This window comes from Chaetodon trifascialis, chromosome 6 (assembly GCF_039877785.1).
Source record: "Chaetodon trifascialis isolate fChaTrf1 chromosome 6, fChaTrf1.hap1, whole genome shotgun sequence".
Taxonomy (NCBI): domain Eukaryota; kingdom Metazoa; phylum Chordata; class Actinopteri; order Chaetodontiformes; family Chaetodontidae; genus Chaetodon; species Chaetodon trifascialis.
The window spans coordinates 17,005,125-17,026,098 of NC_092061.1; the positions used below are offsets into that span (position 1 = coordinate 17,005,125).

At 40.1% G+C, this 20,974-nt stretch overlaps 3 protein-coding genes across 6 annotated transcripts; 1 reads left to right on the plus strand and 2 right to left on the minus strand.

Moving 5' to 3' along the window:
* The first annotated feature begins 44 nt into the window (after positions 1 to 44).
* On the plus strand, positions 45 to 10,548 carry LOC139332903 (alpha-N-acetylneuraminate alpha-2,8-sialyltransferase ST8SIA3-like). The gene is made up of 4 exons (XM_070965080.1): positions 45 to 577; positions 2,680 to 2,802; positions 4,034 to 4,591; positions 6,026 to 10,548. The coding sequence occupies exons 1-4, from the start codon at positions 420 to 422 to the stop codon at positions 6,306 to 6,308; spliced, it is 1,122 nt and encodes a 373-aa protein (XP_070821181.1). The 5' UTR covers positions 45 to 419; the 3' UTR covers positions 6,309 to 10,548.
* Positions 10,462 to 15,682, minus strand: LOC139332905 (ras-related protein Rab-27B-like). 3 transcript variants are annotated; one of them, XM_070965084.1, is made up of 7 exons: positions 15,521 to 15,682; positions 15,345 to 15,396; positions 14,306 to 14,478; positions 14,093 to 14,178; positions 12,667 to 12,770; positions 12,378 to 12,501; positions 10,462 to 11,115 (listed from the first exon to the last, which is right to left on the minus strand). In XM_070965084.1, exons 3-7 carry the CDS (start codon positions 14,456 to 14,458, stop codon positions 10,926 to 10,928), a joined length of 657 nt encoding a protein of 218 aa, XP_070821185.1. In that variant the 5' UTR covers positions 14,459 to 14,478; positions 15,345 to 15,396; positions 15,521 to 15,682; the 3' UTR covers positions 10,462 to 10,925. The 3 variants fall into 3 exon arrangements, with proteins under 3 accessions (XP_070821185.1, XP_070821184.1, XP_070821183.1); XM_070965083.1 differs by lacking the exon at positions 15,521 to 15,682 and having other exon boundaries at positions 10,532 to 11,115; positions 15,345 to 15,477; XM_070965082.1 differs by lacking the exons at positions 15,345 to 15,396; positions 15,521 to 15,682 and having other exon boundaries at positions 10,779 to 11,115; positions 14,306 to 14,675.
* Positions 15,683 to 15,732: 50 nt separating this feature from the next.
* poli (polymerase (DNA directed) iota) lies at positions 15,733 to 20,825 on the minus strand. Of its 2 annotated transcripts, XM_070965078.1 has the most exons (10): positions 20,612 to 20,825; positions 20,336 to 20,461; positions 20,073 to 20,237; positions 19,722 to 19,868; positions 19,265 to 19,501; positions 18,971 to 19,149; positions 18,584 to 18,675; positions 18,374 to 18,507; positions 17,729 to 17,940; positions 15,733 to 17,067 (listed from the first exon to the last, which is right to left on the minus strand). In XM_070965078.1, exons 1-10 carry the CDS (start codon positions 20,703 to 20,705, stop codon positions 16,351 to 16,353), a joined length of 2,103 nt encoding a protein of 700 aa, XP_070821179.1. In that variant the 5' UTR covers positions 20,706 to 20,825; the 3' UTR covers positions 15,733 to 16,350. The 2 variants fall into 2 exon arrangements, with proteins under 2 accessions (XP_070821179.1, XP_070821180.1); XM_070965079.1 differs by lacking the exon at positions 20,612 to 20,825 and having other exon boundaries at positions 20,379 to 20,447.
* Positions 20,826 to 20,974: the final 149 nt, after the last annotated feature.

Genomic DNA, 20,974 nt, shown 5'->3' on the forward strand with positions numbered 1-20,974 from the left:
GTGTGTGTGTGTGTGTGTGTGTGTGTGTGTGTGTGTGTGTGTGTGTGTGTGTGTGTGTGTGTGAGAGGGGGTGGAGGTGGTGGTGATGCTGCTGGTGGACGGGGTTTGTCTTTTAGCTGGCTGGATGTGTTGACATGCATTTCTACTCCATCTCCTTGATTGAATCGGCGGCGGAGTGTGAAGCAGCAGCAGCAGTCAGGAGGGCTGGGCAGGCAGAGGAATGAGAGCGGACCGAGCCGTGGCGCCTTCACCATGCAGCCGACCACCACCAGCCGTCCATTTTATGCGATTATATGAGCCGATGAGCGCCAGTTTGTCTGTATCTTGCAGACGGGCAGCAGCAGTGTGCAGCCTAGGCGGTGACAACGTAGGCCAACGCCTCGCTGCTGCTACATTCAGGGAATGAAAACGCTCCCAAGATGGTCCGCATCGCCAAGGCTCTGGGTTTGGTTATTCTGTGCGTCGCCGTGCTCATACTGTCGCTCATCAGCTATGTGTCCCTGCGAAAAGACAGCCTCTTCACCTCCTCTAAATATTACATGGGAGGCCCGAGAATTATGTTCCATGCCGGATTTCGGTGAGTATTATTTTCCCGCAGGTTATGTAGGTAAACCGGGGTTGATGTAAATATAAACAGAGGAGCCAGGCCTAGCGTGCACGACTCAACCTGGATGTGATGCAGAAGCTCAACACATCACTTTGCCTTCAATTTGGGCCACATCCCTCCCGTCAATCAAACGGTGAGCTGTCCAAGGTGCTGATGTTTTTAACACGGGCGATTCATGGCCTGGCGCACAGCATCGAGACAGAATCAGCTTTTCTGGCCGAGTAATGGTACACGTACAGACAGCCAGAGTCCGGTTTCTCCGTTGCACTCAGTGTCACACACTGATCCACCAGAAACAGAGTTAGAAATGGACACAGCTAATAACAAGGACAGCCAAGCTCAGTAAAGAGAAGTAAAGATAATAATGTAAGTATGATTTACAAACAAGTAGGTGAAATATACATTTATAGTCTATAGACATATAAAGACAACATAACATACAATATGCAAGTCAGAGTGTTTCTATAAATTCTAACCAAGAATACAAAGAGTGCAAAGAGAGCTGGAATAAAGATTGAAGGAACACACACACACACACACACACACACACACACACACACACACACACACACACACACACACACACACACACACACACAGGTTACTTTATATAAATGATATGTACATTACGTGCATGCATGTATACATGTCTATTTATACTGTATAGTGTACTGGACTTACATTTGATTGATGATGATGATGATATGCACATGTTAAAAAAAGTGTGTATTTGAACTATAAGGTTCATGCCGGTGTATAGTTTTCTAACACTGTATCACAGATTTGACTGTTCATCAACATCACATCCAGTTTTTGTGGCTCAGACGACAGTAGTGGAAAATAATTTAGTACATTTGCTCAAGTACTTGAGATACCTGTACTTTACTTGAGTGTTTCCTCTTCTTAATTGTTCTCCACTACATTTCAAAGGTACATTTTGTACTTTTATATTTACTACATTTACTTGGCAGTTTCAGCATTCCTTTTCAGATGCAGATCACTCATACAAAATACAATCAACAAATACTTTGATACATGATATACTCCAAGTTGTTTTTTTTTTTCCGACCACAATTATCAACATATACATGAAATATTTCTAAAAGAGACATACACATATATGTATTATTATGAGCTAAGATAAGACTTTACAGGGGAAATTCACATGCTACCCAGAAGTATATAAAGTAATTAAAATGATCTACACCTTTAACATTAAAGTGATGAACGCATTAAGGGAGCCATAATCCAATATTATAACATATGTGATTTTGAAATGGGCCGTTCTGCATATTAAGTACTTTTACTTTTGGTACTTTAAGTACATTTTGTTTTTAAGTACATGTATTTAAGTAAAAGATCAAAGTACTTCTTCCACCACTGTGAGCTTAAAAAATATGATGCATTAATGGACAGAACTGTTTATAAACTAGTGAAAATCATCAATTAAAGAGAGAATGTGTACTGTGAATAAAAGGATTGTAAATTGTAACTAAAGGCTTTATTAAATGCTGATAAATCAATTACTAATTGGCTATTTCTGTCTTGTAATAATGCAGCTATAAATGTTGGTAATTCATTGTCAAAATGTCATTATGAAAGGCTGTTTAATCCATCTGGTCTGCTGTTGTAAATGTCAGTAAATCATCACTAAAAAGACTTTGGTGCAGATCCAATGCTGTCTAATGGTCAAACCAATCAAAGGACTTTGAAGGTTGTCAGTATTAATTGTCTACAAATTGTTCTATGATGCATTAATAAATGATCTATTAACCACTAATAAAGCCACTAGTTATTAGCCTCTGAAAAGAAGAAGAGTTCAGGTTTCCACTTAACACAGATTTCCAGAGTATGTTTGTATTTGACCATCATTAAAGCTTGTTTGTGGCTATATGATAAAACTCAAAATAACCACAACAAATCTGAGTGGATCTCTTGTCTAAAAAATAAAACTCAGAAAACTGCCTTTAGCCAATAATCCTGTCGGAGACAAGACCAACCGAAAAAGAGATTAAACTGTCAGTTTGTTTGCACATGCTGAAGCGCTGATTTGTTATGATTGTTGTTCACAGGTCTCAGTTTGCCATGAATTTCCTGGACCCCTCCTTCATCCCCTTAACTAATGCCCTGAATGAGGAGCTCCAAGGAAAACCATTCAAATGGAAGTTCAACAAGACAGCTTTTTATCAGCAGAGGTAAGAGACTTTAATTCACAACTATTTTCTCCTTTTTGTGAAGGTTTTATACCTGTGAGTATCTTCCATCATGCAGGATAAACAGTAGGCAGGGTTTGCTCTGAGAGAGCTGGATTCTGGGGAACAAGGAGCCCATGTGGTTCCCTTTTGTATACTTTGACACCATTACTGTATTTAAAATGGGTTTTAATATGTTAAAGAGTTTCAGCATTGGCGGAGGAATTATTCAGATACTTTACTAAGTAAAAGAACTAATACTATACTGTAAAAATACTCTGTTTCGAGTAAAAGTCCTGCATTGACAATGTATCTAAATATAATTAAGAAAATGTACTTAAATTATTCAAAGCAAAAGTACTCAATGCCGAAAAATGTCCCCTGTGACTGTTATATCATTAGATCAATATTATTTATGCATTAATATAAAAGCAGGATTATTCTGCTGTATCGTAATTGTTTGAAGTGGAGATCATTTGTAATTATCGGTATGGATCAATCTGCTGATTATTTTCTCCAATAATCAATTCAACTTCAACTTTTAATACTGTTTTGTCCCTGGAGGACAACACGTTTTACAGCAAGGCATAGTGGAATACATGAAAGAACATAGACATACAGTATAAGGAGAGGGAGCAGAGGTGCCCTGAGTACAGAATACAGACGTCCAACAACAGCAGTCACTGGTGTCCTGCTTCATCTAAGACATAGTAAGACAGTATGATAAGAGATTGCTGTATTCGGGGTGTAGATTATGATGATTATGCTCCCCTCGACTGATCTTAAAGTTTAGAGTTTGTTTCAGAAAATAGCAAGAAATGCTGTGACAATTAGCCAGAGAACACCATGACATTGTAGGTTTTGTCCAACCAACAGTCCAAACCTCCAGGTTATTATAAATATACTAAAATAACTAATGATAATAGCTTGTGTTTGTCTGACCAACAGTTGCAACCCAAAGTATTTCATCTGCAACAATACAAAACACAGAAAGCAGCACATCTTCAAAGGAGTTGATGATTACATTTCTGTGGGTAGACTAAAGACATAATCTACTCACTGTTTCAACTCTGTCAGTAAAAAACTGCACAGGAAGTGATAGCTATGACCTTGTGGCTGCATCACATCCTTATTTATTGAGGCTGTGGCCAGATGGTAAATTGCTTCTTGTTAATGTGTGATGGTTGGATGTTGCTGCAAAGCGTGACAGTGTTAAATATTGTTCTTTTTTCAGGAAAGATATCTTCAACTACATCGACATTCCTAACAACTTCTCCCTCACAAAGAACAGTGTGCGCGTTGGCCAGCTGATGCACTTTGACTACTCCAGCCACAAGTATGTCTTCTCCATCAGCAACAACTTCAAATCCCTGCTCCCAGACACTTCTCCTATCCACAACAAGCATTACAGCATATGCTCTGTGGTGGGCAACAGCGGCATCCTGACGGGCAGCCACTGCGGACCAGAAATCGACCAGGCCGACTTTGTTTTCCGCTGCAACTTCGCCCCCACAGAGGTCTACTCCAAGGATGTGGGCAAGAAGACCAACCTGACCACCTTTAACCCCAGTATCCTGGAGAGGTACTACAATAACCTGCTGACCATTCAAGACAGGAATAATTTCTTCCTCAACCTGAAGAAGCTGGAGGGAGCCATCCTGTGGATCCCTGCCTTCTTCCTTCATACGTCAGCCACAGTAACCAGGACCCTGGTGGACTTCTTTGTGGAGCACAAGGGCCAACTGAAGGTTGAACTGGCCTGGCCAGGAAACATCATGCATGATGTCAACAAGTAAGAGTGACTGACTGAAACTATCAAACTGCTCAATGCATATAGTTTTGCCTAAATAACATAGTCTAAAGTCAGAAAGGTTTCCTGATTTAAATTAGAGAATACCTGTTTGGTACTCAGTATTATAGACCCATTGGTCTGCACTAAAAAAAAACTATTATGGTTCAATACGCAGAGTTTTATTTTTTGCAGTTTGCAGGGGGCTCTGAAACAGCATTTAGACCTTCTTTTTGGAAAATAAATCTAACAGAAACAGCACTTATATTTGCATTGAGTTGGCACTTTGGAGATAATCTGTAAACACAACACTGACACATTGTTACCTTTCAGGTTACGGCAAATGTTTGCGAGCGGTTGCCTATTTACACACATCCAGCAGATACAGAGTCCCTTGTAGTCGTGTTTCTATCCACCTGATGATTTGAATTCAATATTCACCCTCCTTTTATCTCCTTGTTTGGTCTCCACCCATTGTGGGTCAGAAAGCTAAAACAACGAGCTGAAAGATGCTAAAATTATTTGTAGAACTCAGGGGAACGGCAGAGTTGGATGATCATATCTGGGTTTGTTAGTACATACATAGTCAATTGATCAATTGTTAATAAACAAAATTGTGTGAAGCAGCTTTAAAGTCCCTCTCCACTCAAAAGGCATTTTTCTTCTCGGCCCTACAGTTGAATGTTTGACCTTCACTGTGCAGAATAATGTGTGTGCACACTTTAACACTAGAGCTGTTTTCAAAATCATCTACTGAAAGTTTCTCTGTGATTGCTAAAAATCCAATTTCAAGGGGCAAGCGTACAATCTTTATTTTTGACACTAGCCTGGAAGCCAGTCCTGTTCCAACATTCATCTTACACAAGTCTGATGTGGAAACCTGAAGCCTCCAGTGCATACACACTGCCAATGGACTTTTCAGTGAAGTGGGAAACGTCTTGTATTCAGCTTTGGAAATGAAAAATAATTACATATTCATAGATTTCTGGAATTTCAAATGAGGGAGGAGGGAGGGAGTAAATGTCATTTTAAAAATTTTAACAAGATAATTTTTTCTGGAAAAACCGTATCAGAGACAAATTATTATTCAAAGAAGAGTATTTTATATGCTATCTTAAAATCTGTCTGGAGGGGATCTTTAAGTGAAGTAAAAGTAACTAAGCAGGGAGCTTTTGGAATGAGTCATGACCTCAGTATTTCTAAAATCCTGTCTATGAGAGACTCTAAGTGTAACACTGTTGAAATGATAAAATCATAATCACATGCATTAACTGATACGGAACATTAAATAGACCAGATAGAGAACATACATTCTTAAGGGAAGAGGGATTATGGTGGGCTGGGGTGATAAAGGATTACTCATGGTATCCTGCCCTCAGAAAAATCTGAGGTGTCTGGATTTCATTTTGGATGATTGGTGTGTCTTTTCCCTCACAGGTACTGGAAGACTAAAAACCTCTCCCCCAAACGTCTCAGCACTGGAATCCTCATGTACACGCTGGCCTCCGCCATGTGCGATGAGATCCATCTCTACGGCTTCTGGCCCTTTGGCTGGGACCCCAATACGGGCAAGGACTTGCCTTACCACTACTACGACAAGAAAGGGACCAAATTCACCACCAAGTGGCAGGAGACCCACCAGCTGCCCAGCGAGTTCAAGCTGCTCTACAAGCTGCACAGGGAAGGCGTGATTAAACTCAGCCTGACGCACTGCAATTAGACATGTAATGAGTGTTGGTTGGCTTAAGAGGTGACTCCAGAGACCATGACCCAGATACATCGGCTCAGCTCAAACTTCTGTTGTAACCCACAATGCATGATGAGTGTTCAGGCAATTTTTGACCCCCCCCCCCATTCTCCAAACACACCCTCACATGATGCTGTAATTTCACATAAAGATGTCAGGCTCACTCGGGATGTAAATCACAAACTTAGCACAGCGCTGTTGCTCACTTGGTATATTGTTGTCTTTGGTAGTACAGTTAGGACTTCTATGCTGCTCAGTTGCTCCCATTACTGTCCTTTGCATGGCTGCTGGCCGTGGCTAAACAGCTCTAACAGAACAAACATCTGTTTAACTGGAGTCCACAGGAGATTCAGCTGTGGAAACACAAACAGTTAAATCTTCCAGTTCTGTTTAACACAGTATTGATTGATTAATCGCCTTTTACAACAGTACACTGGTTCTGTACACTGAAATCACTGCCTAATCTCAGGGAAGGAGTTAGATCAGTGTTTTTTTAAAATCAGATTCAATGCCTCAAGAGAGGTGCCGTTCCTGTTTTCAGGCCTTTTTTCCCCCACGAGGTGTCAGACAATCTGCACTGCTCTGGAAGATGGTATTTGTTTACAAGACTGTGCTCTATTCTGTATATATATATACATACTTGTATGTCTTTTATTCTCTGTAGCCAGTGACTGTCCACTTCAAATTTTGTTGAGATTCTTCAAATTTTTGGAATAATAATCAACATTCCAACAATAAGCCATAAATTCATGGACAGGCCATTGAGTGTTGTCATTACAGTACTGAATTTTTGGAAAGTGGTATCGGCCTATATTAGGTTCTGAGTCTATAAGTCGAAGTCTATAACCACGCTAGAGGCTACATTTGAGTCACAGGACTTCCATTTTCCAAAAAATATAACACCCGGCAATCTTATAAAAACTCAAAATGTCGTTAATTAGAACTTACCGCTCTTCTGAAGGTTTTTCATGTCAATTGCTTGAAAAGGATTTACAACCTGTTAAATGCGTATTTCCTTGCTCTTTTGCAACACGAGAGATAAATATATATATGTTTTTTTTTTATTATTGATATTACAGAATAATATAAATGGTAGTAAAATTCTGTAAGTTTGCCTTACATTGTACAAATTCAGCATAGACATTTCTTGGGAATCTTTGAGGAATTGGGAAATACCTTCAGAACAGCAGTAAATGTCGTCAAACCACCTCCTGGGTTTGTCAAAGATCGCAGTGTTTATTTTTCAGAAAGTCCAGTTCTTAGTTCTGTGACTCAAATATAATGTGAATAGATAAGAGTCACAAAATGGAGCTAAGTCTTCACCAGCTATTATTAAATCTATAACAAATTTAGTTTGTAAGTTCGAATTAACTGCTAGCTAATTTCAAACTAGCGAGTTACAAAATCAGGTTGCAACCTCACGGTGACAACATGACCTCAGGAAGTCACTGCTGCTCCTGGCCAAGACATAGTAGCCCTCCAAAACCACAAATGATCATTTTCACACAAAGTTTTTGTATGTATGAAACAACCATTAGTGAGCTTTGCAGATTCTGGTAGTTGAATTTCGTTATCTTTGGACAGAGCCGGGCTAGCTGTTTCCTCAGTTTTCAGTCTTTATGCTAACCTAAGCTAGCTGGCTCCAGCTTCATACTGAACGTACAAAAATGAGAGTTGTAACAATCTCAACTCACTCTCTCAAGAAAGCACATAATGTTATCTTATTTCCCATATTGTCAAAGTATTCCTTGAAAATCTAACTTCCAAAGGTCAATTTTTTTGGGAGATAAACATATCCTTTGTAAATTAAGGTATGACTTTGTATTATATGCATACACATAGAAATATGTGTCTGAGTTAAGATAGTGTTCACACAGTTTAGCATGATTGGCTATATCCGATAAACTCGGTCATTTAGCCTAACGTTAAAAGCAAAACATTTTGTAATTACAGGTGTATTGTATTATTTTTGACAAGTGCAATTTTCCCAAGTTTACATTATTACACAGGTCAGATGTGTCAACTGAATTATCTGTTGTGCACTGAAATCTAAACAGGTCATAGATTAGGACGCTAGCATTAGCTTCGTCGTTGGTCCAGCTAGCTGCGCAAGAGTTACACCTGGAAGTTTAGCAGGTGTAAATATTTAACAACTAGAATTTATGTAAAAACTAATTTGTTTGGTGAAACTTGTTTGTTTAACTAGCGATGTGTAAATCTCCACTTAGCAATCACAAGTTAAGTTTGAACTTACAAATAGCTGCAAATGACTCCAGAACACAAAATGATAAAGAAAAATAGAGAGATAATTTCTGTAATTCTTACCAATAATGGGGAAATAGATGTTAATTTGACCGAAGGGGATCAATGACCATCTTGTGACCTAAATCATAGCCATAGCGTGGCTAAATATTGGGAAATACAATATTTTGGACACAGTTTCTTCACCTATTTAATATATACCACCAATCTTGAGGTTTACCACTATTTCAATTACAAATTACTCGAGAAGAGAATACACTGTTTATTATAGAGATTTTGTTGACTGGGGGGAATTATTTACTCATCATGTAACTATATCAATTCCAATATTTGTGAAAAAATTGTATTTGTGTAAAACAGAGAAATGAATGTTATATGGCTAACTGCATCTTGTATAAAGAGCATGGTCCATTCATAAATGGCATTGCATGTGAGGCACTAACAAATCTTTTGGCCTAGTTTTATACAACCTTTTTGAAGATTGTTTTGAGGGTAAAATTTTTGTTCTTTGCTATTGTTTGTATTCCTGATGGTATATTCCTTAAGAATATCAGCAGTGTCTTTGTATGCGAGATGTTTGAAGGTTAAAAAAAACAGACAAACAAACCCTACTGCTATATTCCACATGGGACCAAACCTCTACAGATCAACTTAAAAATGAACAAGCTTTATTTTTTGTATATGTAGATAATCTTGGGTTCTCAAAAATTGTCCACCCTATCATGCCAGGCTGAAGCAGACTGGTGGATGTTCAGGACAACTGGGCCCAAACAGTGAAAGCTGGCCACATGACCATCTCATGACTCTCTAACGTGCTCTTTCTTGCAAAATTCTGGTTTAAGCTTGGGTTTAATACACAGAGCGAGGCAGTCATTCACACTTACCAGATGTAGTGTGTCCTGTGCTAATTCAGATTTGGCATGGTAGGCATTGCTTGCCATCCTGTCCTACACAAAGCGTTTTTGTCTGTCTCCATGGGCAAGATGAACATTTCAGATAGTTAACATTTGTGTCTTGTCTCCAAAATCACAGAGCATTCACCACAACAACCAAGAAAACACATATCTGAAGAAAAAGTTTTAATAGCTGAATTTTAGATCATTTAATTGATGTCATAGATGTGTACGTTTAAGAATAATGTAGTCCCTTCATTAGGAATGTGTTGTAGGTACACCAAAGACCATGTATTCAGGGGAGAAATGTTACTTAAGCTTGATACAGATTGGGATTTTGGAAGCTGTATAACAACTAACAACAAGTATTACTGTAGTATTATTGAAGTGGAATATCCCTTTTTTGATGTTGAATTTGATGTTGAATATCACTTTTTGTGCCACAAAAATTATTTGCTTTTTTTTTTTTTGCTTTTATGGCTTCAGCCAAAGTAATGTGGTGGAATTTATTTGTGACTCCATGAATGTCCACTTACAGATCAATTTGTTTGAAAAATCCATTGGCGTGACATGAATGCTGGACATTTTTCTCCTCCAAAAGATTTCTCCTAGTCAATGTGTAGAATGTGTGTAAATGATACTAATACTAACAAAGTCTGTGAAGATTGTAATTCCAGTCAGAATAACAGTATAGCTTTTGTGCATTACATTTAAATGACAAGACAGTGACATACATAACCTAAACATAAAATGTCTTTATTCCCAATGCAACGCTATACAGGATTCGTTCCAACAACCCTTTAACATTCTTGTACTTGTGTTCGATCTGCATGGCAACTTTATTCCATAATGCATAAAAAAGCTTGGCTGCTTATGTACATGTCTTATAAAAGTCATCGATCATGTAAGGGACTTTGCTATCTTGGTTGTTCTAACAAATTGTAACCATGTCTTAAATGTTTTTTGATTTCCATGATAAATATACGTTATGTGCCTGCATAATCCTTCCATCAATGCCTACATGTGTCAAATAAAAACAGTATTTTTCTCTGGTACGACCCATTTGAACTTGTTTTTTTCTGAATTACAACAACTTGGTGTCTTTAGTGAAACATCACAGTTTTAACGACAGCGTTCAGAACTTCCTGTGTACAAGTTTTGTTCTCTTCTCCCTCTTCTTTCTCACCTAACAATGCACAGGTGAATAAATGACATTACCATCAGCAAAATGTCAAATAGGAATTCATACTATTATAACAATATTGCTTTAAATGAACTGGGCCAGATTTCCAAAGTTTTAGTGCTCTTAAGCGTGGATCATATTTTTGATTTTACGATGATCTTCTGCCTCACCTAGCAGGCACCCTCAACTCCAGAAAACAGTAACATTTTAAAAAAGCAGGGTTAACTGGACCAAATGTAAAAAGAGGCAACTTCAGCAGGCACATCTCCTCCTCACAGGGGCCTCCTCTACTTCATGGCTGACGATGGGGCTGCCATTGAGTTCAGAGCTGCGGCCCCCATGAGTGCTCTGCTCCATCCTCTTCATCACCAGTTCCAGCAGGGTGGTCACAGCCTTGTTCACTTCAACACCTGTCACCGCACTTGTCTCAAAGTAGGGGATGCTGATGAGAATGAAGAGAGAAGTTTTTCGATGAAACGGTTAGGATCAAACATATGCTGACATTTAGTGACAACATCGTGTTCATGTGTTTGTGTTGAGTAACTGCTAAGACTAGAGTGTACTTGCAACTGTTGTCACAGTTTGCATTTGTCTATCAGCCCAGAGTAGTTCAAACAAATAGTGATTTTTATTGTTTCTTTTTTTATTTTAAAGGCTGAAGGGCAGCAATTATTCAGTATTTGAATTCTTCTTTTAAACTCATGGCCCCCTAACGTTTATCTTGAGACCCCTTAGGGGGGCCCTGACCCACAGGTTGGAAACCTGTGCTTAATCATATTTTTAAGGTTTAAAGAGGAAGACTGATGGAGCAAGGTCAAAAACAGCTCAGCTGCACCATCCTGTGGTGTACTCATGAAAGGAAGAAAAACAGCATCTAAGAAAACCAACTGTACTTGGTGCTTGATCATCTGCAGTGAGTGGACAAAATACTGTGAACACTTGATTAAATCAGAGGATGATGCTTATGTAATACCGTTTAAGTTACAAGCACCCCTGAAAATGTCTAGGATAAACTATTTAACATGTCATGGGGATAAAAGTCTCAAAAATCATGACAGCATGGGACAAACACAAACTGAATAAACGTGGCAACTACAAGTTCAGACTGATCAAACCACACATGCAGTTGAAGGCACGATATGTGATCTCAAAACGCAGCTGATGATTCATTATCAGTGACTCTATCAACTACTTTCTTGATCAATTGATTAATCCTTTGGCCCCAAAATGTGCGAAAATAGCAAAAAAAACCCCCCAAAACAATGATTTTTGGTTTAACTTTGGCAAAATCAGCAAAAATCTGGGGTTGACAGTGAATTTATGATGAACTCAAGTGCACCTTGTGAACTCAGAAATCTATACTCAAATGGCCAAGAAGGTTGATTAGAACAGAAAAGTTCCTTACTTTCCATTCTTGAAATACATATACTGAAAAACATACACCTGTATGTGACAAATCTGTCAACATTTCTTGTTCTTTCGCTACAGCATTTTTAATAATTAGATGCTAAAAGCATGACAATATCCCATTCATTTTGGAGATTTAAAAAAATCTAAAATAAATTATCAAGCAAACTCAACCATATTTTTGTGCAAGGTAGACACGATATTCATCTCCATTACATTTACACTTCACACTGTCTCACACGCTGTCTTTAACATACGATGTACATAACAAACAATAGTGTTTATTTAATGAATCACCCATATCTGTCGGCCAGATCCCTGGCCTGTCTGGCGTGAACATCCCTCACATCTCGGAGGTCTGCTTTGGTGCCCACCAACACAATGTCTGGACTATCACAGTAAGCGTTGGCCTGTAGCTGACCTGTACCAACAAAGAAGAAGGCATTTAAAGCCATATGGTACCAACAGACATGCATGAGCAAAGACTGTTCAGAAAGGCAGCATAGCATCTCCCTCATAGTGGCAACAAGAGAGAAAACATTGATCTCAGAGAGTATTGATTGCAGGCTGTTGACATGACACGTACTCATCCAATTCCTGACGTTGAGGAAACTTTGCTGATTGGTCAAGTCGAACATCAGCAGGAAGCCCATGGCGTCTCTGAAGAAAGCTGTGGTGAGGCTGCGGAACCTGAGTGCAGATAAACAACTTTTGTTGGACAGTATAAAGTAAGATGAAAGTCAAGGCAAGGCAAAATGTGCTCGTTTTTTTTTTTGCCCGACAAGATATATCTTCTTACCAGCTCTTACGTTAGAGCATTTCACTTGTTTCATGATTATTTTAATGTGATATGAAAACTTCTTACTGAGAATTTATTACTGGAGTAACTTAGTAGAACTTCCACAGTTATAAAGCTGTTTGATCAACACTGATGAAAACATAACTGCTTTGTCGAAGTCAGACTTTGGATCCAGACAGACTTACTTGTTTTTAGTCTGGTTTTCGCTACTTTAAAGATAACTGTGGGTTCTTTGAGGCTAGATATTTTGTTTGATCTTTTTTATTTACTTGCTTATTATAAGCCATATTTCCCTGTTTTATTGATTTTTTTTTTTCTTGTTCTTGCAGTGTTAATACTTTGGCAAACCTCTGGTGCCATCAGTTGGCTGACATTTTAATTTGTTCAGTGCTGATTAGCATGCCAGCATGCTAACATGCTAAACTGAGTTGTGCTCAAAGCAGTGCTGTCAGCTGAAGTCCAGCCTCACTGAGCTGCTAGCACGAGCTAGCAGTGCTAGCAGTGTACTCTTCCACTGTGATTATAGCATTCTTTAAATTATACTGATGGTAGTTTCTGTTTGTGGAAAAATGTAGCATTCCTGCTCAATACATCAGCTCATTTATTGTGCATGGCAGAGCACCAGAGCACACCAGTGAACTCCTGACTGTCTGAAAAGTCCTCTGAGCTGTGCTGGGTTAGGCCTGCCAGCTGCTCCAGAGTCCAGGTTCAAGCTAGTACTCGATTTGTTGACACTGTTTCTGCTTTAAAGTCCTGTCTTAAGACACTTTTTTACACACTGACAATCTATTTGCTTTACATAATACAACTCTGTTGTGCAACCATCTGATTTCTAATTTATCTTAATCATTTCCCTTGTTCAACTTTTTGGACGAGTTATTAGTGAATTTCATTTATGCTGTTTGTGTGCTTGTTATCTTACAGTTTTTGAGCATTTCATTTATAATTGTGATTGTTGTTTTTCTTTGTACTGTCTATGGACAACATTTTGTGTTTACAAAAAAAAAAAAAAAAAAAAAAAATTATTTATTCTTAATTTACTTTTATTCTCAGTGTCCCCAGGTTTGCATTTGTTAGTGGTAGGGAGTAACAGCATATGCTGCTGTTTCGAGACTACCACTAAGAGTTTTAAAAGGCAATAACGCTAAACTCCTCCACTTTAAATGAACATATCTAAGTGTAAAATCTGTTGTGAACATGAGGTCAGATTTACCTCTCCTGCCCTGCTGTGTCCCAAAGCTGAAGATGGACTTTGAAGTTCTTCTCAGACGTCCCATCAGCAGCTGTCCCTGTGTACATCTGAACCAAACCACAAAGCCTGATAATCCACCCAACCTCAACCTTCAGTGTAGAATCGCACAGCTGAGACAACATTTTCAGCCTTGGATGTGCCACCAGAACATACTTATACATAGGCATCACTCACCACTCTCTTTTCCCTGAAGTCAATCCCCACTGTGGTTGTGAACTTGCGGTTGAACTTGTTGTCGGTGTACCTGTGGAGAAAGGTGGTCTTTCCCACCCCCGAGTCCCCTAGGGCCAGAAGCTTGATCAGATAGTCATAATCCCAGTCAGCCATTGCGCAGCTGAGTGCTCCACCTGCCACAAAGTTAAACTCACAGTACAATGCTCTGCTGGTTTGATGTATCATGAACAAAAACATAGGAGTTTAGACAAAGCTTTCAGGTGGGTTAGGCTATGTAAATTCTTCTAGGGTGAGTAAACTAGGAAAGAGAAGTGAAATAGTTCCACCTAAGCTGCAGTTTTCAGTCTGAGGGTGCAGGACTATCACAGAGGCTTAGCGGGACGTCATAGCTCCCCGCTCATTAGGCACTGATCAGAGAGGGACTAGCACATGACTGGAGCTGGCTTCCACATGAGCAGTCAAATGCTTCGCCAGACTTTTCTCAGATTTTGCTGAGCAAAAAAACACAGTCTGTTTGGCAGACAGAAGTCCTTTTATTGACTTGAAGGGGTGTAGGCAGACAGCTCAACACTGCATGACGCCACTGCAGTCACTGCAATGCTTTGGCTACACTTGCAGCTTGGGCCAGGCAGGCCAATAAAGTCAGCATGGAAAATCAGATTTGGTTATGTAAGACATGGTCGAGAGCCCCTAAGGACACAAACAATCCTGTATAAAACAATTTATTGTCTTGAGAATATTCTAAAATTCCTACTTGCTTGCAAAGGTTTGGGTGTGTGAGTGCATTCAGGATATATCAATGGTCATGCACCACAGCAGTGATGGGACATGGGATACTATCATGAAGTCTGTAGTCATTTTCCATGTGCATGATTAGTGGTATTGGATTCTTTACAATCAGCAGAGTGAGGAGAAGTTATCAACCCTCCAACCTACAGAAGTCATATCTGATTAAAACACATTTCCGTGAAGAAAACACCATCAAGGAGCATTTCGGTAATTTCCTAAAATACCCACAGAAAAAAGTGAAGCACCTTACCAGTCTATCTTCAGGAATTGCCAAGGTCCATTCAGAGATTGCTCAACTCGTCCTGATAGGAAAAAAGAATCACTATCATGATGCGATGGCACATCCTGAGTCTTTCCCCCTTCATACATGTGATCCAGGGAGGAGTTTCATGCCAGAAAGAGCCAAGTGGGGCTGTGCTTACAGACCTTGTGTTTTCTGGTATTTCTCATGAGAGAAAAAAGGTTCTTTGAAAGCTGGACTGTGGCCCCCGTCGACGAATAATGTGTGCCTCTGTGGATTTGAGTGGAAATCGTCCAACCAAGGAACGGGCCCCACTTCCCGCGGCTCAGCGAAGTAATCCTGTTTCCCTAAACAATGTAAAAAACAATATGAAAACAAAGAAACTAAAGACTTCTTTCAGGTTTCTCTTAATATTTTGCAGTTTATTTGAACTTTTCTTTGGCCCATGTTTACAAAGGGAGACAAAATGAGGTCACTTTAGGTAAAGGGAGATTTCACACATAGTGATCAAAGCACAACAAAAGCCAACAGTTTGTAGATGTTTTGAAATCAATATGAACTAAAAGGCAACTGATGTGCATAACAATGATAACAACGGGTGGACAAAAAAACAGTTAGTGTCAGTTAGTGCTGGTGTGGCTCTAATTGTAACCACTTTTCCTCTTTGTCCAATGTAGTTTTCTTATTTTTGGCATTGGTTTTTGAGAATTTTCCTCTATTGTGTGTGGTGCATCACATGTCAATAACTCTCTGGCCAACTAGTACATCTAATGTTACTTTGGCTCTGTTTAACTTCTATTAAAGCTGACATTCACATGTGTCTGAAGGTCCACAGGTGTCATGACGGTTAGAAAGCTTTCCATTAACTGACATCTGATTGAGCTATTGCAGAATACTGTGAAGTGTTTCTTCTGTTTTGTTTATTTCCTGTGTATACCACATCAGAACAACCCATCAACAAGAAATGAAAGGTTTTCTTTAAGAGAAATAACACAGCAAAATAACTTGTCCCCCTCTAACTGGGTTTGAAATACTTCAACAAATTGTTTGCCTGACTGCCTTTTCCTGCAGCTTTTCTGTCTTTGGGCATCAAGCTTCTCCCTGGTTTCCTCAACGAGGTGGCCTTCAGCACCGCCTTCTGTTGCTTCCATTCAGACATTAGCTCCTTCTGAACATCCGGCGGAAGCTCAGAAAACACCTTAGGGTCCACATTTCCCGGGAACTCACAGTCAGAAGACCGGGGGTATGACAGTCTCCCTTCTCTCATGACATTTTCTCCTGAAAATGCACTTGTGCCCACAGGACTCTGGTGATTCACGACGACCAGCCTGTCTGATGAATCCAATTTATCTGGAACCTCTTTTATGTCTTCAATATTTTGTGAGTCTGCAAATGACTGTGGAGGCTTGTTTTTTGTTATGTGGGGAACATCAACGACTGTGACTGTGCTGGAAGTGCAGGGGACAGAGTTTGTGTAGGCAGGAGATAACAGCTCCTTCTGGATGTCCTCAGGGAGAAGCATGAACACTTCTGGGTCAACATTCGGGGGCAGTCGATTTGTCACTGTGTCATCTGTTTCATCAAAGTCTGACCGCATTGTGTTGCAGAATACTGTCTGAAGCGGAGGGTCTTCAACAGCAACAACAGGCCTCTGTTCTCTTTTAAAGCCATGTAATGCTGCCTCAGAACAACATGGGCTTTTTGTGGTTACTGTCTTCTGTGAGGGATCATCCTATTGGGGAATTAAAGAGGAGAGCAAATTATTCCAGGATATTCTCAGTACTGACGCACTATTTCTGAGAAGGGGAAATTCTTCATACACCAGCACAGTGTCAAGAATAAAATAAGATCTTTTCAGCATAATAAGCATGGAGCAGAGTCTCTGCAGAGTTCACCAAGGTAAATTTAAGACTCTTTAAGACCTTTTAACCCTCTGAACCCCACAACCCAACGGCAGGTTTGAAAGGTAAGTCGACTAAACTGAGGAGGCAGCAGCCAGGAGGAGAAAACAAGGTTCTTGAGGTCTCCATATGTAAAGCATGTGGGGCCCCCCACTTATTTTTTAATGGTGGTGATACTTGTGGGCACAAAATATTTAGATGCCATGTTTTTTCAAGTTTTGTAAAATAAATAATCAGAAAGAAGATATCCAACTAAATTTTGTTTTTCTTTTTTATGATTAATGGGATCATAGCTGTGTTATAGTTGCAGTCCAACAACAATCCCACTTTTATTGTAAAAGCATATAACGTTTCCCAACAGTCCAAAATCAGAGACAACAACCTTTCATAACAAGCATTAAGACATGAAGAATATGAAGAATATTTAGGAATAAAACTAAGACTTTTTTGAGGACACTGAATTCAATGCGTCTTTAAACTTTCCTGTGCTACCTGGCGCTGCGTTGAGAAGATCTGTGTTTTTCTGGGAGACGTGCTGTGCTGTGCGAAGAAAGACGCTATGGTGGTGGCAGCTCCCCTGGTCTGCAGGTTACTGAAGCAAACGTTAATGAGGGTGAGGTGGAAGGCGGCGTTGCTGTCCACCAACTTGTGGAAGAGCTTCATGGCCAACGGGACCAGCTGGACCACAGCATCATCACTGCTGCCTATAGAGACATTATAGAAAATAATGCTTTAACTGCAGTTTTGGACATCAGGATGTGGAGATGATGAGAATCCTCTTAACTGAACAGCGATAAATTCAAGCTCCTGTTTAAGGACAACTGGCTTAGTTTAGGAGGCAAAGGTTGACAATACTAGTTATTATAGAGTCTTATCTAGATTTGGTACACACCATTAACACCTGCCATTAAGAGGGGATCTGTACCCAAATGAGAAATCAACCTCAAGCTAAATCTAAAAGCTGATAGCTAAATAAGAGCTATTTAGTAATTGTGGGTTCATAATGGGGGATTATTCGTTTCAATACAGACACAAATAAATACACTGTAAATACACACCCTGGAAATCTTGATACAGTGTCTACATACGCCATCCTGAGGTCACGCAGTTGGGACATTACAGTATTTGTAAGCTTACCAGAGATGATCTTCTGTCCTATGTGGTTGGGGATCGGAGACTGCCGGCTCTCCCGACTGAACCACTTGTTGGTCGCCGAGTATCTACGGATGGTAAGCCGGAGGGTGTGTGGCTGCCTGCCATCTTTGTGCATCCTAATTGCCAAACAGTTAAGATCAAAGTTAGATCCAGTGACTTCAGTGGTTTTAAATAGCTGACAAAGTATCGCACCTCTCCACCAGACTGCTCAGGAGCTCCTGAATCTTCTCCAAAACGTCTTTAGTTGATGACATTTTCTTGAAGGAGTCTTCATCACTAAGAGACTGAAACATGAGAGGACACGCCTCCTGTTTTTTGGCAGATTTACTGATTTGCAAAAAAAACAAAAACAAAACCAAAACAAAAACAAAAAACTCTAAGCCTCTTGGAGATTCAAGATTGTCCAAAAGGACACCACACCACCTACTTTTATTTTCAACTCATGAAATAGATTTTGGCTTGAGAAAGTAAGTTTGGACATCAGGAGGTCAAGCCCTGCTTACACTGACTGTCAACATATTTATATATATATAAAATTATAAAACACTTTACTGAGATAGTGGTGATTTCCTAGCCTACCTGGGGTGCCCCAGTAGGGGTGACAGGTGAGTCATCAACACCAAGGGCCAGATTCTTCAAGCGCTGAGCACTGGGACCTCCAAACTCTCTCACCAAGTCATTCAGTGGGAAGAGCTGTAAGTCTTTCACGCTGACCAATCCCAGGGCTTGAAGTCTCTTAGCAGTTTGATGACCGACCCCTAAAAATACACGACAGGACCACAGACTTACCAGTGGGGATACCTGATAGAAACTGAAGACACACCAAAGAGCTCAGAATTGAAAAATAGTTGCACATGAGCTGAACCTCTATACCGGGTACTTTGCGGAGACCATTCAGGCCATCCATGATGTCGCTGACGTTCTCTGGCAACAGGGAGGTTTGCTGATTGGGCTTGAAGGTGCCCGACACCAGTTTGGCCAGTAGCTTGTTCGTGGCGATGCCGGCACAGCCAGTCAGACCCAGTTTGCTGTGGATGGCTTCTCTCAGCTCTGCGGCAATATGTGAACCTAAAGCCAACCTTGGGTGATCAATAGCTTCAACATCTGCACCTGAGCAGGAAAAGAGAAACAGAAATCTGTGGTTTTGAAAACCTTCTTCAAGATGATCCAAAAGCAAACTTTTCATGTGGTGAGAAACTGAGAGTGCAATGCAAATATTGCACAATTTTTAGCATCTTGGCTTGTTTCACAACTAATTTCCCGGTTACCATGAGCCAGATGTACATATGTAGATGTACAGCTGCACACCAGAGGCAAAAATGTGACTCACTGAGACGGTTGTAGACGTGTCCTTTGAATGAAAAGCTGTTAGATTCTGCTGTCTCTGCTAGTCTTGTTTCTACCATCTTTGTGATGTCCATGAAGTTTTCATCAAATCCAAGCCTCTCTACCAGCGGACAGTAAGACATCAGCAGCTCTGGATGGAGGACAAAAAAAGGTAAAGAAAGAACATACATGAACAGAAATATACATGATGTTAGCGCAAGCTTGTTGCACTGATCTGTAGGTTAGAATGTGTAACTGAGGAAAGCAAAGGCAGCATGGCAAGACACGTTGAGAAAAGAATGACATTCAAATCCAACATGTTTTCATTGCATTGTTTGTGGAGCATCCTGCCTACCTGTCACTTTGTAGGACATTTCCCTGTAGTGTGTAAGGTCTTCTCCTTTCACCAGCACCAGCTGTGGACATTTCTCCTTAGCATGAGTAACAGACATCAGCTTGGTGACACCCAGCTCCCTTGCCACATAGTTACAAGTGACTATGATGTATTTCTGCTGAATACCTGATAATGAGAAGCATTACTGAATCACAAAAACATTCAGGAAACACAAACAGTCAACTTTTTTCATTCACCATAGAGGATGTATTGAATCAGTCTACCTAAAGGAACTTCTCTCAGTGCTGGGTTTCTGATCATTTCCACCTGGGCATAGAAGCAGTCCAGGTCAAAGTGCACAATGACTCTGTTTGCAGGTGCCGGTCCTAACGCTTTCTTCAGGCTTGTACCTGAAATAGGTTACACAGTAATCACCATCTGACGCATATAGATAGCTGATGGACTGAGCAAGGTGTCTGTCCTCACGTCAAAAGCAACTGAAAGCAAAAAGAAACTGTCTGGTTTCGGGCAGCCTAAGCCTTCCTGTCTTCGTACTTTACCAGAAACTGAAGCGGGGCTGAGTGGGACTGAATCCACGAAACTGTTCTTCCACTCGCTTTCATCCTCTTCCATCTCATCCTCGCTCTTATCCATTTCAACCAAAGAATTTTATGTATTTTGTAGATTTCAATATCCCGGATAAGACAGTTGTCGTTGCAGTTGCTGTGGGGAAATTGTAGCAAACGGTGAAGTTTCTCTGTCGTTGTATATCTCAATTCAGGTTTGTGCCGCAGCGCCATCTGCCGACGTGGAGGGAGTACTGCGACACCATGCACCACAGCTAACTTATTCAACTGTCATTGCTCGAAATATTATAAGCTTTTGTGGAGATAAAATTGGTTTTATCTCCGTAAAAATAAACA